Raw genomic sequence first — 17,903 nt, forward strand, 5'->3', positions numbered from 1 at the left:
GATTTTTTTTCCCCAAACTAACCCATTTAGTAGTTGTTTTGTGTTCTAACAAATTTTTCACCTTCAAAATGCATTTTACGTTATAAATATTAATGGGAAAGTCACAAGAATGCCCTTGAAAGAATAACCATCTCACATTTTGGTTTGTTTCATATACACATCTTATTGACCCCTTCTACACAAGTTAAACCCAACATTTTCTCTCTTCAAAAAATGTCCATGGATCTGACAATGGGTCTTCAGTTCATTTGTAGATTTGCCTGTTCTCTTCAATCACTGAACAAGGGATACTTCTCCTACTAAAGCGGGAGACAGCTGACACCTATCATGAAAAATGTGTCCTAACTTTAGTAAAATGTTAAATATAGATCGTCTATGGCCGAATACAAGAACTGCGTTATTTGCCCCTCTCTTGATTAGTGATCCTTCTCTTAATCAGGGCAGTTTGGATCTGGGGTCATTACTACTTAACGACAGGAATTTAGGCAACAACAAAGTTTTCCTGCCCGTATCCCTTTCCCTATCCCAACAGGATTGCATGAGTGCAATCAGGCAGGGAGAGAAATGTAATACATAAACTGAAATATAAGCATAGGGTATTAGATTCACTAGTAGTTTTACAGTGGGTCCTGCAACACAATCCACCTAAGTGTAGTAATACGTGCAAATCTCATACCTGCTCTGAAATATTTTAATAAAGAATACATAGGAGACCAGAATTTGATGTGGCATATTTTTTAACTGTATATGTGCCTGCCCAGAAAAATGTTACTCCTCTTTAAGAATTGTCACTAAGGAAGACTAGCTCATTCCTTTGGATGTCTTAGTCATGAAATACAGAATTAGTTTGTTTTTCTGAAAGCTTTAAGTCTTGTTGAGATGCTTTAGTTTTATGTGGACATAAATTGGTCACAATGGATTGTAAGAGTGAATTTAATAATGAGGATCACAAAGAACATCCAACATGAACACCACAATACAATTACTCTTCATAACTAGAAATGCCAAGTCCAGACACTTGCAGTTTACTAGGTATAGAAGACGTGTCCTATAACTGCCATAGTAGAAGCCTTGCGTTATTCAGTTTGAACCAAATGAGAAAGAACTATTTTTGCACAGTTTCAGTTATACTGAAGAGCACATAATGTTCATAAACTTATTGGGGGGGAGCGATGAAGATGATGATAGGAGGAGGAAGAGATGATGGAGAAAGAGGAGGGAGAGGAGGAAGAAGTAGGGGAGGTGGGCGAGGAGGCAGCGGAGGACAAGGTGAGAGAAGAGAAGGAAGAGGGAGGTGGAGGAGGATGAGGTAGGGAGAAGAGAGAAGGAGGAGGATGGAGGCAGAAGTGGAGGTGGATGTGGAGGAGGGAGAAAGGAGGAGGAGGTGAGGGAGGAAGAGATCAGGAGAAGCTGGGGAAGAAGGAAGAAGATGAGGTAGGGGAAGGGGACATGGTGGAAGAGCAAGTGGAGATGGAGTGGGTGGGGGGAGGGGGACAAGGTGGGGGAAGAGGAGGTGATGGTGGAAGAGGTGGTGGGGCAGGAGGATGAGGTAGGGGAAGAGGTGGAAGAGGACAAGGCAGAGAAGGGATGTGGAGAAGGGGTGGAGATGATGGCAGTGGGGGAGGGGACAGGGTGGAGGAACAGATGGGAGAACAGGTGGGGGAGGAGGAGGTGGAAAAGGAAGAGGAGGAAGAAAAGGGGGAAGAGGTGGGGGAGGGAGAGATGAAGGAGGAAGACCATGAGGTGGGGAGGATGAGGTGGGGTGGAGGGGGAGGAGGAGAAGGTGGACAAGGTAGAGATGATGGAGGAGAAGGTGGATTGGAGGATGAGGTGGGGGAAGAGTTGGGGGGAGAGTAGGACGAGGTGGGAAGGGGGAGATGATGGAGGTGGTGGAGGGGGAAAGAGCTGGAACAGGAGGAGGAGATGGTGGAAGAGGTGATGATGGAGAAGGTGGAGGAGATGGAGATGGATTCTCCATCCAATACTCCTTCAGTCAGTTCTTTTTTAAACTCTAGTCAGCAGCTTTAATAAGTAGCATGATGAAATATTATGCAAAATATCTCCCTTTTGTGTGAGAGCATTCATGGTTTGTCTAAGTTCTTATAGTGGATATCCATAGATTCATAGATGTTAGGGTCGGAAGGGACCTCAATAGATCATCGAGTCCGACCCCCTGCATAGGCAGGAAAGAGTGCTGGGTCTAGGTGACCCGGCTAGATGCTTATCTAACCTCCTCTTGAAGACCCCCAGGGTAGGGGAGAGCGCCACCTCCCTTGGGAGCCCATTCCACACCTTGGCCACTCGAACTGTGAAGAAGTTCTTCCTAATGTCTAGTCTAAATCTGCTCTCTGCTAGCTTGTGGCCATTATTTCTTGTAACCCCTGGGGGCACCTTGGTGAATAAAACCTCACCAATTCCCTTCTGTGCCCCTGTGATGAACCATCTGTAGTACCTAATCATAGCATTCGTCTCCTTACATTTGTATTACTTCTATACAAATTAGCAGCAGCAGCAGGAAGTCAGAAAGCAGTCCCTTCAGCCAGGGCTAGAGTAGCTATTATCTGCCTTTGGTCCACAATATACGATTCTTGGCACAATGACAATAAAATCATGCAGAGACTGGCTAAGACATGGGACAATGATCAAGTTATGTACCCAAATACCACACACACTAGAGAAATATCCTGATTTCTCCCCATGTCTGTTCATGCAACTGTATGTGATACGTAGATTGCTGTAAAATGTGCTTTGGATATCAGGAATACTGGGCACATTCAGACTTTCTGGAAGACTCACAGTCCTAATTAAGTTTATTCTATGTGGAGTGCCTTTAATTTTTCTTGTTCTTGAGTGGTTTCACAATCCCTCACAGAGTGGCTTTATGTTTAAATTTTCATAATCAATTAGGAGATGATAGAGGAGGTGGAGGAGGCACAGGAGGTGCGAGGGGAGGAGGCAGCAGCAGGGGCTTGTGGGAAGTGGACATTCTACAAGTTTACAACCGACATTCTCTGGGTATTAACAAGAAATCCTGATCTCAATAACAATCATCATTAAAGCAAGTCCAAAGGTTGATATGAGGCCATATCAACTCAAAGGATTGAAATTTAGCCTTAGTGTATTTACGCCAAGGTGGATCAATTTAAATGACTGATTTAAATCAAGCCCAATTTAAGCTATTTTTATCAATTTTCCCCATTGTATATTTTTTAGGTTTTTTAATGAAAGAAATTTTCATTGGTTGATATAAACCATTACAATGGTGATTTATAACTACATACAGTTTTACAGTACATCTGGTACATACATTTCCTAGGTACACAAACTAGATATATAGAGATATAAAAATATGTAGCTTAACATATTTGGATTACTAGAAAGCCTACATTTTAATATGCCACAAAATGGTGAAATGTATAGATTCATAGATGTTAGGGTCGGAAGGGACCTCAATAGATCATCAAGTCCGACCCCCTGCATAAGCAGGAAAGAGTGCTGGGTCTAGATGACCCCAGCTAGATGCTCATCTAACCTCCTCTTGAAGACCCCCAGGGTAGGGGAGAACACCACCTCCCTTGGGAGCCCACTCCAGACCTTGGCCACTCGAACTGTGAAGAAGTTCTTCCTAATGTCCAATCTAAATCTGCTCTCTGCTAGCTTGTGGCCATTATTTCTTGTAACCCCCGGGGGCGCCTTGGTGAATAAATACTCACCAATACCCTTCTGTGCCCCTGTGATGAACTTATAGGCGGCCACAAGGTCGCCTCTCAACCTTCTCTTGCGGAGGCTGAAAAGATCCAGTTTCTCTAGTCTCTCCTCGTAGGGCTTGGTCTGCAGGCCCTTAACCATGAGTGGCCCTTCTCTGGACCCTCTCCAGGTTATCCACATCCCTCTTGAATTGCGGCGCCCAGAATTGCACGCAGTACTCCAACTGCGGTCTGACCAGCGCCCGATAGAGGGGAAGTATCACCTCCTTGGACCTATTCGTCATGCATCTGCTGATGCACGATAAAGTGCCATTGGCTTTTTTGATGGCTTTGTCACACTGCCGGCTCATGTTCATCTTGGAGTCCACTAGGACTCCAAGCTCCCTTTCCACTTCCGTGCCACCCAGCAGGTCATTCCCTAGGCTGTAGGTGTGCTGGACATTCTTCCTCCCTAGGTGCAGCACTTTGCATTTCTGTTGAACTGCATCCTGTTGTTTTCTGCCCACTTGTCCAACCTATCCAGGTCTGCCTGCAGCTGTTCCCTGCCCTCCGGCGTGTCCACTTCTCCCCATAGCTTTATGTCATCTGCAAACTTGGACAGAGTACATTTGACTCTGTAGTTTTTATTCACTGGATGATTGACTTTTTGTTCATATTTGGACCAAGCTGCATTAAGATGCCTTGAGTTTAAACAGAAAACTAGCACTTCAAATTTATTAAACAAAACTTTAATATTCTGATAAAAAAGTTTCTGCATCCAAAACATAGTGTACATTTACAACTAACTAATTTATTAAACACTAGTATCAACTGTTATAGTATTGGAACTATGAACTGTAGTCAGTAAGTTAAACCATTTTTTTCAGGTCACCTTAGGAAAGATTTTCTAAAATGCCTAGATGAACGTCATTTGAGCTTAGGTTCCTACTTGCCCAATTCACTTTAAAATGACACTTTTTTTTTTTAAACACATAGGCTGTTCTGAAAATGTTTACCCTCTCTTTTAAGTTTTTAGAACTCATAAATCTCATTCTCCTCCCTCTTTCTATTCACAGACAGGAAGAGAAAGAACAAATTTTCTTGCTTTTTTAACTCCTGATCCATTTCTCAGCTTTGAATGAACCAAGTCCACATGAAGAAAATATTCTTTCTGCACCTGCAGAAGAGGTTACTGCCAGCAAACAGGTTCCAGGTGCCGTGCTAGTGACTTTCACCAGTTCAGTGGTGTGACTTTCTTTAAAACATCCTCAACAAACATGTACTGTTTGAATGGTTCACCTCTAGCCCTGAAATTAATTATTTGAGAGCAAGCTAATCATAGCTCAGGTACAGAGAGTAAAACAGGCGTTTGACACCATCCAGGTGGGTTCAGTGGATAATCCTGATTAAGGAGCACACATGGCGTCTGCTGGAGTCAGAGGCCAGGTTCCAACCCCTGTGATGACTCTGCTGATCCTTCGTACCCAGTAGTATACACCTCAATTTCCTTGCAGGGTCAAGCCCCTAATGCATTAAATATTATAGCATATTTTTAAAGCTCGACCTCAAAAGTTAGATATTTTTCCCCTCATTCTTATATAGAAGAAAATCAGCCTTTAACTCCACCTTATCTCTATACCTTAGTTTATGCTGTGTTAAATTAAAATTTAATTTTAAGCTGGTTTGTTTTTAAAAAGGAAAACAACTGACATTTTAAAAAATCTGCTTTAAATAAAAAAAATCCAGTATTTTTAATTTTTTTAAAAACAAATAATTGATTTTTATGTACCCTGATTACACAAAGAACCCTTGTGAAAAAAACTTTGAAGAGACTGTTAGATTCATAGTAACACTATGAAGTCTCTATGATCTTCATTAACTTGTTTTCCCCTTCTCTAAAATGTATTTCTATGTTAAACTGTATTCTCTCCGATTTAAAAAAAACAAAACATAAGCTAGTTCTTTTTACTGTAAATGCATGCTTTTTCAACGTTTAACAGCCACAGGGCTGAAGAGAAAAGAAAACATGTAGTTAGCTGATTTTAAAGCTATATGAGCTTCTTTGAAGAACTGTTAGTAGAACTAAAGCAGGGGTGGGCAAAAAGCAGCTCAGGGGCTGGATGCAGCCTGCTAAGGGACTTTGTCCAGCCTATGGGAACTCCCTCGGTCCTACCCAGCCCAGGCCAGGCCATGGCACATGCGGCCGATGCTGGTGGGCGGCAGAACACAGCAGAGCTGGAGCAGTGTGGTGGCTGGACTTGCTTCCTGGCAGTTCCAGCAGCAGCAGTTCCTTCTGGCTGCCGTTGCCCATGGACTCAGCACCACTACCCAGGTAACCCAGTCAGTCTGCCCTGCACCCACCACCAGGGGCAAGATCCACATGGGCAAGTTATGTGGCCAGTCAGATGGGATAGGGCTGCAGGTGGGAGGGGTGTGGTGTTCAGGAGTGGAATGAGCAGGAAAGGGTAGGGTAATGGGGTGGGATTGCAGGGCAGTGACAATGCGGGGCTGGGGCAGAGCTATGATCCACGGCCCATGTGGTTCACGGCTCTGCCCCACCCCTGGCCCCACGCTGTCACCCCAAGATCCCAGACCCGGCCCTGGATGCAGCTCCCCTTCTGCCTGCAGCCCCATCCCATGTGCCCTGCCCACAAGTCCTGGCTGGTCTCCATGGAGACCCTGGGATTGTGGATGGTGGTGACAGTGAGGGGCCAGGACCCAGGGCAGAGCTGCAATTCACTTCCTGTATGCCCCTGCCTGCAGAACTGGCCCCTCACAGGGATGTGCAAACAGCAGATCCCAGCTGAGTGTGGAGCAGAGCCATGATCTGCTGCCCACACACTCCTATGATGGGCAACAGTTCTGCAGACAGGGGTGTGCCGCAAGTGGATTATGGCTCTTCCCTGGTTCTGCGCTGTCACCACCCCAAGATCCCAGACCCAGCCCTGGATGCAGCTCCCCACCTGCAGCCTCATCCTGTCTGCCTGGCCATGTGCCCTGCCTCCAACAGGTCCCAGTCGGTCTACACGAAAACCCTGGGATCACAAGGCTGGGGCTGAGGGTTGGAGCTATGATCCACTACCCACAAGCCCCTGCCTGCAAAACTCGTGTCTGTTGCACTGATATACGAACAGCGGATCATGGCTCTGTTCTGTGCTCTGCTGGGATGGGGCCATGGACAGGTAGGGCCCTGCGATCCCAACTCCAGCCCCACCTGCACCACTCCCGGATGCTACTCCCTGCTTGCCTGTAGCCTCCTCCTGGCTGAGCAAAGAGCACAACCATGATCTGCTGTCCACATGCCCCTGCACCAGGTGCGGGTTATGCAGGTAGGCGAGTGCAGGGAGTGGATCGTAGCTCTGCCCTGGGCCTGTCCTGGCGCTGTCACTGTTCTGCAATCCCAGGGTCTCCATGGAGACCAGCTGGGACCTGCATGGGTAGGGCGCGTGTCCAGGTGGACAGGATGCAGCAATTTAGGGAGTTTTGGTGACATGAGAGGAGAGGAGGAGAAAGGGGGTGCTGACCTGGCCTGTGACAGCTCACCAAAACTCCTTAATTTGGGCCCATGAGCCCAAATAATTGCTTAACTCTGAACTAAAGTACTATAAAATGGCTCAACTGAATTTCTACAGAGGAAAAAACACCGATAAGAAGCAAAGGGTTGCAATCTGTTGAGGTTGTGCATATGGGAAAAGTATTTTCTTATAATCTATAAATGAGGAAAAATCCCCTGAAATACTTTGTTTTTTGCAGTATCTCCAAGAAAACATTTCAGAACTTCCCTGCTGTTGATCTATCAGGGAGCAGAAGAGGAATACAGGTTCCAGCCTCCCTATCATCCCCACGCATACACACACACTTACTTTACTACAGAGCATAAGGAAGTCTTTACTTTGTATTCTAGGTACCTACTGCATATTTGTACAGAACAACACTGATAACAGTATTGTTCAATTACTACCAGAAGAAATCCCAATTAAAAATATACATGTTAGGAATGAGGCATGAAGTCTGTTCACAGGTTGGGGGGGTTTCCTGATTTGTGCCTCTTATTTCAGATTTCTTCCACTATACTTAGTTGAAGAATAAGGTCATAACAGGTCTCTCACCATTTCTATTCTTATAGGTTTGTTTAACCCTATTTCACCTGAACTCAGCTGTGGTTTTGCCGGAACAGGCTTTTCTTGGACGTCTCCTCTCCAGGAACAGGGTCCCTAAAGCACGCATTTCCAGCCAAGTCTGAAGAAGGCAAGCTCTGATGCTACTATCTCAGGCATCAATAGAGGCACAACAACCTTGGTAAGGGAAAGGACCATCGCTAAGAGCAATCCTGGCGAAGAAACAGGTGTTTCCCTGAAGACAGCTTTTTAATCCTTATATTATACTTAGGTTTGGCAGGATTTGTTTTTTTTAATCAATAAATGGCAATATGACAACACTCACAGACCAATGGAAAAATGTTTCCATTGGTAATCATCAAAATTTATAGAAAGGGGACATAAAAAACAAAAAAAATCCAGGGCAGGGGTAAGGAAATCTGGGGCAAGGGACACTGCACACAGACACAATGGATGCTGCAGATGGGGTTGGGGGGAGCCTCAGCTACACTGCCTGCAAACTGCTCCTCTGGTAGCAGCTTGGGCAGCCATTGCAGGAGCTGAGGGATATGCTGGGAGGGGGACTTGGAGGGGCAGAGCTGCTGGCAGTTGGGAGCCCAGTGCCTCCAGCGGCTCACTCTGCCCAGGTCCTAGCCAGGAATCAGGTGCTCCATCTTGGTCCTGCTAGACAACTGCTCCTTGTCCCATCCCCAGGATCTCTAACCAGAGTTGGGACTAAGCCTGTGCCCAATCCCAATGCAAGGCTGGGCATGGGATAGCCCTGGATCTAGAGACTGCACGTGCATCCCAGTTAGCCTGCCTATGTTGGGGCTGTGGCAGCAGAACCCACAACTGGAGAAAGTCTCTTTGCAGTCTCAGAACCCCAGCAATTAGGGACTGTGCTGTCCATGCAACCCACATAGACTGCATGCGCTGCGTTTAAAAACTTGGGGCATCAAGACCCCAAGATGGGAGAGAAGTTCTGGTCTCAGGCTCCCAGCCCTGGGGACTTTTAAATGTCAGGCACACAGCCTGGCTTGGGATGCTGGGACTCAAATTGGAAAGGGCCAATCCTGCTCCAACCCTAATTCCACGTATCAGGCAGTGGGTGACTACATCCTAAACCCAGGGATACCTCATGCGGGATGCCAACACTAAGCGGGATCAAGCATGGAGTAGTATCAGGTCTTGGTTCAGAACCCAGGGTTGTCCCTTATTGATCTCAGTGAGCAGATAGGTCTGGCTATGCCTCAGACCTCAGGGCTGCCCCATGCCGACTCACAACTGAAACCCAGAGCTATTGTGGGTCAATGCTGACAATCAGCTGTTTGTTGGCCTAGGCCCAGGGAAGCCCAGGGTTTGTGACATACCACGTGTTCAATTTAAACCAACATATAAACCAGTCATAGAGGCTGTCTACATTATATGTGGAACATCTTTGTGGCTGGTTTACTATTTTACAATGCTATAATTTGGCTGAACGTGTAGCATGTTGCCATTTCCAGCATGATTAACACAACTGTGCCTTAAATGCAACACCTGCCATGACCCTTAGTCATTTGTCACCAAACAATACAATTAGCTTATAAATTAGTTTCTTACCCAGTGTTAATCCTGTAGCAATAGTTGTTGCTGTTCCTGCCAAAAAAGCAAACAAACAAAAATCAGAAGAGAACAAAAGAAAAACAGTTTTAACCACATTTTGATAAGTTTTATACATAGAGAATTAAATTACTGCCTTAGTATTTTACTGGCCATAAAGCCAGTTTTCCCCAAAGCAGTCTTTTTAACACACAACAATCAATACCAGTAGCTTAAACCCACCTAGTAAAGAACAACTGACTTCTAAACAATATTCATAACTCATGTTAAAAATACTGTTAAGAGGCAGTAATTGAAATACATTTTCAGTTATCTGGACGCTTCAGAAAGAACTGACCAAAACACCATTCATGTAACTCATATTGTTCAGAAATTTGAGCATTTGCAATTCTTCAAAGATAATAACACGTGATACTTAGTAAAAACTATACTAAACTTAACAATACATATTTTAAATATAGTAACATTTAAAAGAGAAAAGAATAGTGTGTCACACAAAACCAACAGTTACTACCATATTTGCTCCAATCTAAGATGAGAGATCCCCCATTCAACATGAGAAACAAAGGTTCTCATTTTGGATTCAAGTATTGATCTAGGGCAGGCAACGACTGTAGCTCCGGCTCAAAACCCCGGACAGGAGCCAGAGGCGCAGTAGTTTCCTACTGGGCTGGGGCTGCCACCCCACTGCTAGCTTGCTAGGGCTAGGCCAGATCGAGGTGAGGAGGGCTGGGAGGAGTTCAGGGAAGACCACAGGATGTTGCAGTGGGGTAGGAAATGTAGGACAGAGAGAATAGTGTGCAGCCTGGAGTGAATACTGGGAAGACCATACAGTAGCAAGAGAGCTGCCACCACTGCTGCTACCTGGCTGGGGCCAAAGCCACTGCCTTTTACAGTGCAATGGAGAAAATAAAAACATTCAAAGTCAACTCAAGAATCCACGAGCTCAAATTATAGTTTCTCATCCAGGAAAATGTAATTTTACTGAGCAGTCATTCCAGAACCATACCATGTCAGCTTTCAAGCAAGTTTAATTATTCAAGAACACAATAACTAGTGAATCACTCAAGAGAGGCAGAGGGGAATAAACAACAAATATCCAGGGACAGATAACCCCCACCCCCTTTAAATGTAATGTATTGTGAAACCACCTTGTAAGTGGAAGCTTTTGAAAGTAAGATAAGCGTGTGGAAAACAGCATCCTCTAAAACCAATGGAGCTAATTTATAATTCACTAACATTTCCTATTGTACATTGCAAAAGCTGACTCTAAAACATTCAAAATGCTTCAAGTTTAAAAAAAAAACTATCAGCATTCTAGCACTACAAGATCTAAATGAAAAGGTTAAACTAGTATGGGAAAACATATTCAACAGTCCAAGCCATAAGGCAAGACCTACACAAATTAAAAAAGCTAAATTAGCAGGACTTAAAAAATACTGCAAATGACACTAGGATAAACAAAATGTTTTAAAGGGTATTCCTTAATGATGTTAAGAATATTGTTAAAGTCAAAATGTAGCGTAACCTTAATCCCCAGCTGCCTGCTATATAAACTGCACAAGATTGGGTAGCCTCTTCCTACATCCAAAAGGTACAAATTTCAGCTTGTATAAACTGAATGTATACATGGAATCAGACAAAAGTTCCACAGAACAAATACACTTACTGTGTTTCCTCAAATATAAGACTACCTTGAATATAACACCCCCCCCCCACCAAATAATCAGATTTTATATAAGGAAAATGTATACATTTGTTATAATTCTCTAGATATTGAACCTAAATATTGGAGGTTTGCTTTGAATTTATCCACCTCCCACTGCTACAGCAGGGAAAATAAGTCCGGGGGGTGGGGGTCAGGCAGTCCTCTTCTTGTTTGCACCCCCCCAGACCTCCTTCCCCACAACTCCTGTCAGACCCTACTCTCCCTGAGCAGATGGAACTGAAGGGTAAATCTGAAAACACTAACCTTGAAATAAACATAATTTACCATATAGGCAAATTACTACAGCTACCCACAGACTTTTAGTTTATCCAGAATTCATGTACTTTACCTTTTTTGGAACTGCTGCAAGTTTTAGCACAGGGTTGGTTTTTTTTAAAGGAGCACTTTTGTATCTACTTAGATAAAGTACAAACTTATTTAATAAAAAAAAAAAAATTTCTCAGGCCAAATAAACTTCTGAGTTCTATCGACTGAGCAGAGGTCAATCATTCAAGTTTGTGTGGTTCTACTACCAGCAAGTATCCTACCTCCCAGACTCTTCAGTCTGGGTCTTCAGATACTCCCAAATCAGGGGTGGGCAAAATACAGGCCAGAGGGGCTTTGTCCAGCCCAAGGCGGGTCCCAGGGTCTCACCTGGCCCAGGTGCTGTCCAGCCATGGCACATCCTGCCGTCCCCTGGGCACGCAGTGGGGCTGGAGTGGCTCCTTCTGGCTGCCGCTACTGTTGGCTCCAGCCCCGCAGTACTGGCAGAGACTCACATGGGCAGCCCTGACCCCGTGTGCCCCATGCCTGCTCTGGACTCACTCGTCCAGGCTCAGCAGCAGTGGCTGCTGGGCAGAAACTGTTGCTCAGTGCAGGAGAAAAGCAGCCCCTCCCCCTCGCCGCTGCCAGGCAGTAGCTGATGCAGCTGCCTGGAGCCCGCGCCATACCAGGTTGCCCTGCGGCTCTGCCACCACCACTGCTGCCTCTGGGCTGCTCAGCATGGTGACAGTGTAAAGCAGCCACAAGGCAGCCCAGTGTGGTGCAGGCTCTAGGTGGCTGCACCAAGAACTGTCCTGCAGCAGTATGGGAAAGGGGTTGTTTTCCCCCTGTGGCAAGCAACAGTTTCTGCCTAGCAGCTGCCACTGAGCCTGGGCAGGCAAGTCTGGAGCAGACGCAGGCCACACTAAGCTGGGGCTGCACGTGCAGTGGTACCACAGGGCTGGGACCAGCGGTGGCGGCAGCCAGGAGCCACCCCAGCCCTGCTGTGTGCCCACAATTTTAAAGCAATTTAGAAGCCTACCAGTACCTCAATACCTATAGTAAAATAAATTCTAAATACCTATGAATTTTAGCATTTGATTTTGTGTTTTTGTCATGGGGGAAAAAAAATCAGAGCTCTCGCTGCCCCCTCCACTCACCAGGACATAAGTCCAGCTGCGGCTGTCCCCTCCCCGAACTGCTTTGTGGCACTGAACAGCCCCGATATGCCAGCATCCTGCCTCTGTCATTGCCCCCCACCCCCCCAACCCTGTCAGAGGGGGCCCCCAGCTGCCAGGGCTAAAGGGCCAGGGACCCAGGTGTGCAGCCCCCTGCTCCCTGCAGCAGCACCCGAACACCAGTTGCTGTGCACAGGAAGCAGCAGCTGCTGCAGCCCCAGTGATGAGTGGAGCATGAAGCCCACAGCAGGAATGCAGTGGGGGGGGGGGAGGGGGAAGAAGTGGGGGGTGGAGTGCAGACTACCCACTGCAGGCTTGGGCTCCCCAGCCTGCTGCCCTGCCCCTGGGGCCTCTGCAGCCTAGTAGGTGGTACCTGGCGCAACAGGGCAGAGCGGGGCTGGGCACATAAGCTCAGTGCCCTGCTGCACCAGGTCCCACCCACTGGGCCATGGAGGCAGCCTGAGTTTTTCCATCATGAACGGAAAACCCAGATCCCTGTTCATGATGCATTATCCCTGCTTTTTTGTATAAGTTTGTATAAGACACTGTGTTATGTAAAATAGGTTTCTCCTGTATTGTAAGAATAAAATCAACATGCACTTCCTACCTGTATTAGTACCTCCTAGTGTAAACCCGGTCGAGGGTTTTGATCCAAAAAGTCCACTTCCAAAACCTACTGAAGGAGCTGACGTAGTTGCTGTAGCAGTGGAGGAACCCAAGGTGCCAAAATTAAGTCCCCCTGTTGAGCTATAAAATTAAACAACTATTAGCAACAATTATTTTTCCGACCAACCTAATTCAAGTCTGCATCTGTAGGTAATTTCATCAATTTATTTACTTGATGCTTACTCTGCAACACATTCAACTTTAACTGCAAGGTAATGCTGTCAGATTTCACTCCCATAAAACAGCATCAAAAGGGGTGAACATATTACCAGTTTATCATCACCAAAGTAGATGCTTAAAATTCTAAGACAATTTGCAAAGCAAGTCCATTTTTGGAAGATCAATACTGTAACTACAGTAAACTGCACTCAATTTATTCAATAAGCATAAATCAAATATATTAGGGTTCTCTTTGACATTAAATGTGAGAGTTTATGGACAGTGGTTTTATGTATCACAAAACATCAGTGGGCTACTATCATGATTGTGAATCCCCTTCAGCATAAATTTCACTAAACCAAACTGCAGGAGGATTTTAAAAGTTTAAAAATTTCAGTTGTGAGGGGGACAATTAGTCACAGACGTGCAATACAAGTTTGTTTATAGTGCATTTTCATTTCTATTTTTGAAGGCCATTATGAAATAAACTTGCCTTCTTCAGACTAACGTGGCCAAGTACTTTTCCCGATTTATCAATTGACATTTGAATCATAAATTAAGATGCAGTACCAGATGTCAAAGCCAGTTAGCAGGAAACGGTTCAGTACATCGTTAATATAATGCCAGATGCTGCATCTTTGAACGGCAGCCTGAACACTGCCAATTGGGACGTGATGCTGTTTATCCTTATAATAAGCAACTCCTATGGTTTGGGGCACCCACCCCACCCCTCAGGTCTGGCTATAACCAGCCGCCCTCATTAGCCAGGCTGCCCCTCGCTGTGGAGAAGATGGGACGTCAATCGTTTCAGAAGGATGACACTTTCATGCCATCCTTACACAAGCCTGGACTACCCCACAGCAGGGATACCCAACTCCCTGCCCTGCTGTCAGGGTCCCTGCCAGGGTCCTTCCGGGGGGGGGGGGGGGGGGGGGGGGGGGCAGCCGCGGCAGCCATCGCCCCTCCCTCCTGCCCGATCTCCGCACCCCGGGCCTCGCAGGCCGGCGCAGCCTGCGCTACCTCAGCGCGGGGCCAAGAGGCGGTGGCGCAAGGCCCCGATGCACAGCGCGGGGTTGAGGGAAGCGGCGCCGGGTCCGGTCCACTGCCAGCCCGAGCGCCCCCCGCACCGGGCCCCGCGCCCCGGCTCTGCCCCGCGGTACCTGGGCGCGGCGGCTCCGAAGGAGAAGCCCCCGCCGCCGCCTCCTCCCCCCGCGCCTGCGGCGGCGGCGGTGGCGGAGCCCAAGGTGCCGGCCCCGAAGGAGAAGCCGGCAGACATGGCGGCGGCCGAGGAGCGCGGCCTCCTCAGCGCCGCATCGCTGCCGAGCGCGGGCTCCACTCGAGGTAGCAACGCGAAGGGCGCGAAATGGCTCCTGCGACGCCCCGTACCGCCTGCCGCAATGCACCACGGGATACTAGCGAAGTCAGGCCAGTTACCGTCGCACCGGGTGCGTCACTCCCCTGTCGCCCGGCTTAGCGCGCAAGGCTGCAGGGGGCGGAGCCAACGTCCTGCCGCACGCCCTTCTTCCGCCCTCCGCGCTTGTGCCCCACCCATCGCGGGTGCTGGGAGTGGTTCTGCGCTTGCGCCGGGAGCCTCTGGAACCAGCACGGGGGTTCGGCGGACACAGCGTTACGTGATCCCCTGGCGGAGCGCCCGGCTGGGTTGTGGCCTTGTGGTGGCGCTCTTCTTGCGGGCATAGGGCTGTCGGCTGGAGTCGTGCTGCCTGACTGTATCACCGTGTGTGGGTGTGAATGTCTGTATACATATATGTGTGTGTATCTATATATATATATATATATATATATATATATATATATGCAGGGGTTTAGGTTGTAGCCATGTTGGTCTAAGGACATAGGCGGACAAGGTTCCTTGGGTGAATTTGATATCTTTTATTAGACCAACCCAAATGGTTGGAGAATGGTTATTAAGCAAGCTTTTGGGTTCAAAAACCCAACTGCTGAAGCTTCCTTAGCCTGACGAAGGGTTTTTGAACCCGAAAGCTTGCTTAACCATTCTCCAACCATTTGGGTTGGTCTAATAAAAGATATCAAATTCACCCAAGGAACCTTGTCTGCCTATCTATATAGATTTCACTCTAAGACCGCTATAACATAGAAGATACCAAAATCCATCACTTGGAATGGAGAAGGCACAAGCTAAAGAATTTTACAGTGTTTATACATGTGCTGGGAGGGTGGCTTTAATGAGAGTGGCTCTAAGAGCCACTCCAGTTAAAGCACCTGAAGCGTCTTGTGTAACAGCATCCTCACGTTTCAAAGTTACGTTATACTTTAAAGCTTGTCCAAAGAGCTTTGTTATTACCATGCTCCAGCATACTCAATTAATCGAGCCTGCTCGGATGTGCTGTCAGAGCAGCCTCGCTACACGTGTAGGTGCTTGCTTTTCTCCTCAGACCTGAAGAATGCTTTGCATTCCAAAACTTGTCTAACTTTATTCCAACAAGGCAGTTGGTCCAATAAAAGATATCCCTCCTCTTTCCTCCCACCTCCCCCAAAAAACCCAAAACTGTCCTTTGCCTTTCACAGAGAACAGATACAAAAGCAATACAGAACTACCTATCTTGGGCTGAAATAATATGTTTAAAAGGTAGAGAGGCCAGATTTGGGGCCAGTACTCTACTTAATTCCAATACAAATGCTACTTAAAGGTAATTTAAGACCCTCTCCCTACCTGGTATAAAACAGGTATAGCCTCTTGGGGCAATGCAATATGTTCAGGGCCAGAAAGAAGAAATTTGTGCTCGGTTTTCTGCAGGTAAATAGTTAAATTGACTTCAATATGTAAAGTTAAACATACACAGAAATGGAATCTTAAGAAAACTGTTTCTCAACAGCAATTAAATACTAGCATGTATGTCTTGAAAGTCCTCACGTGGTGCAAAGAAAAGTGTTTTAGGCTGTTGTGCTAAGCTGTTGTGTTTGATTTGGCTTCTATTTACATTCATATGCACATGCTTGAGAGCTTTCCTTTGTGCCAAAAGCCCCTGTTTTGAGAAACTCTGTACCACCCAGACTTTGGAATACAAGTGAGTCTACCTACGGACAAAGGTAGATGCTGTCCAACATCTAAATTTGATAGTGTTTCCCTGAATATTTACACACTGTTTTGGGATCTGAAAACATAAAAAGTACCATACTGGGTCAGGTCAATGGTTTATCTAGCCCTTGTTTTGAACCTGTAACCTTCACTTCCATTCCTGTTTTCTTATTTGTCCCGAGACAAATCTGTTGTTGCATTCTTAGTAGCCTCCGTTTTAAAGGAGGGCTTATAGTTTTTTGTGGTGGGCCTAAACCCATGTTTCCTGAGCACAAAAAATAGGCCTGTCTGACAGTGGCAGGAGTGGATGCTATGCAGGGAGAACACTGAATTGAGCGTATCCAGAGTGATTTATCCCCTGTTCATTATCCTCCCTGGCATCCACCATTAATGGTTTAGAGATGGTGCCAGAGGATGCTTCTCTGACTGATCTGTTTACTAGCTATTAATAGATTTATCATCAATGAATTTGTTGAACTTGGCTATACTATCTGCCTCCTTTATCCCTTTTTGAACCTGGCTATACTATCTGCCTCTACGACCTCCCGTGGTAATGAGTTCCACAGATTAACTATGTGCTGCATAAAAAAGTAGTTTCTCTTGTGTTAGTTTTAAAACCATCTCCTAACTTCAGTGTGTCCCCTAGTCCTAGAATACTGAGACTTGGTGGATAACAGTTCCCTATCCACAGCCTTCATGACTGTATAGACCAGAGGCCAGGTCAGTTTAGGGGGGCTAGTCCATGAGCCAGTTTGAGCCCCACACACCAGGATGGGGTCCCACGTTGCCCCAGCCCCACGCCCCAGTTGGGCCCTGTGCTGCGTCTGCTCAGCCCTGTAGCATCTCCAGCCAGCTCCTGTATGCCTGGATTGGCTGCACACTTCCTTGGCCAGCTCAGCCTCTCTATGCCCAGACTGGCCCTTTGTTGCCTCAACTGGTCCCTGCATGCCTGGAGCGGCCCTTTACCGTCTTGGTCAGCTCCTTGTGCATCTGATCAGCCTCGTACCACTTTTGTCTAGCCCAGCACACCTGGATCGGGCCTCGCACCACCTCCACTCAGTCCCTCACCCTGGTGCGCAGGGCCATACTATCCATCCTATGGGGCTCCCCCCAGGTCCAAGGATTTGATACTGGGGGAGAGGAGGAAATTAACACTGCTATTGTGTCCTCCCTGCCAAATTTCTGGACTCATGGGGATCCCTGTGGACTAGATGACATGGACATGCAGACTGGATCCAGCCAGTGGGCTGGGGGTTGAGCACCCCTGTAATAGATGTCTATCATATCCCCACTTAGCCTTCTCCTTTCAAAACTGAAAAGCCCTAGCCTTGTTAGTCTTTTCTAGTACGGCAACTGCTCTATATCCCGGATCATTTTGGTTGCCCTTTGTACCTTTTCTAATTCTATTACTTCCTTGTTGAAATGTGGAGACTAGAATTGTACACAGTATTCAAGATATGAACATACCATGGTTTTTAAAGTGGCATG

At 46.6% G+C, this 17,903-nt stretch overlaps 1 protein-coding gene across 1 annotated transcript in view; it reads right to left on the minus strand.

The window, feature by feature from the left end:
- The window catches only part of NUP58 (nucleoporin 58), a 52,397-nt gene extending 37,656 nt beyond the window's left edge, over positions 1-14,741 (minus strand). Inside the window, exons 1-3 of the mRNA XM_006274421.4 lie at positions 14,518-14,741; positions 13,140-13,279; positions 9,386-9,421 (exon numbers count right to left, since the gene is read on the minus strand). Coding sequence (XP_006274483.1) covers positions 9,386-9,421; positions 13,140-13,279; positions 14,518-14,633 — 292 coding nt within the window. The 5' untranslated portion in view covers positions 14,634-14,741. The remainder of the gene's footprint in view (positions 1-9,385; positions 9,422-13,139; positions 13,280-14,517) is intronic.
- Between the last annotated feature and the right edge of the window lie 3,162 nt (positions 14,742-17,903).

Source organism: Alligator mississippiensis, chromosome 1, assembly GCF_030867095.1.
Source record: "Alligator mississippiensis isolate rAllMis1 chromosome 1, rAllMis1, whole genome shotgun sequence".
NCBI classification, from domain to species: Eukaryota; Metazoa; Chordata; order Crocodylia; family Alligatoridae; genus Alligator; species Alligator mississippiensis.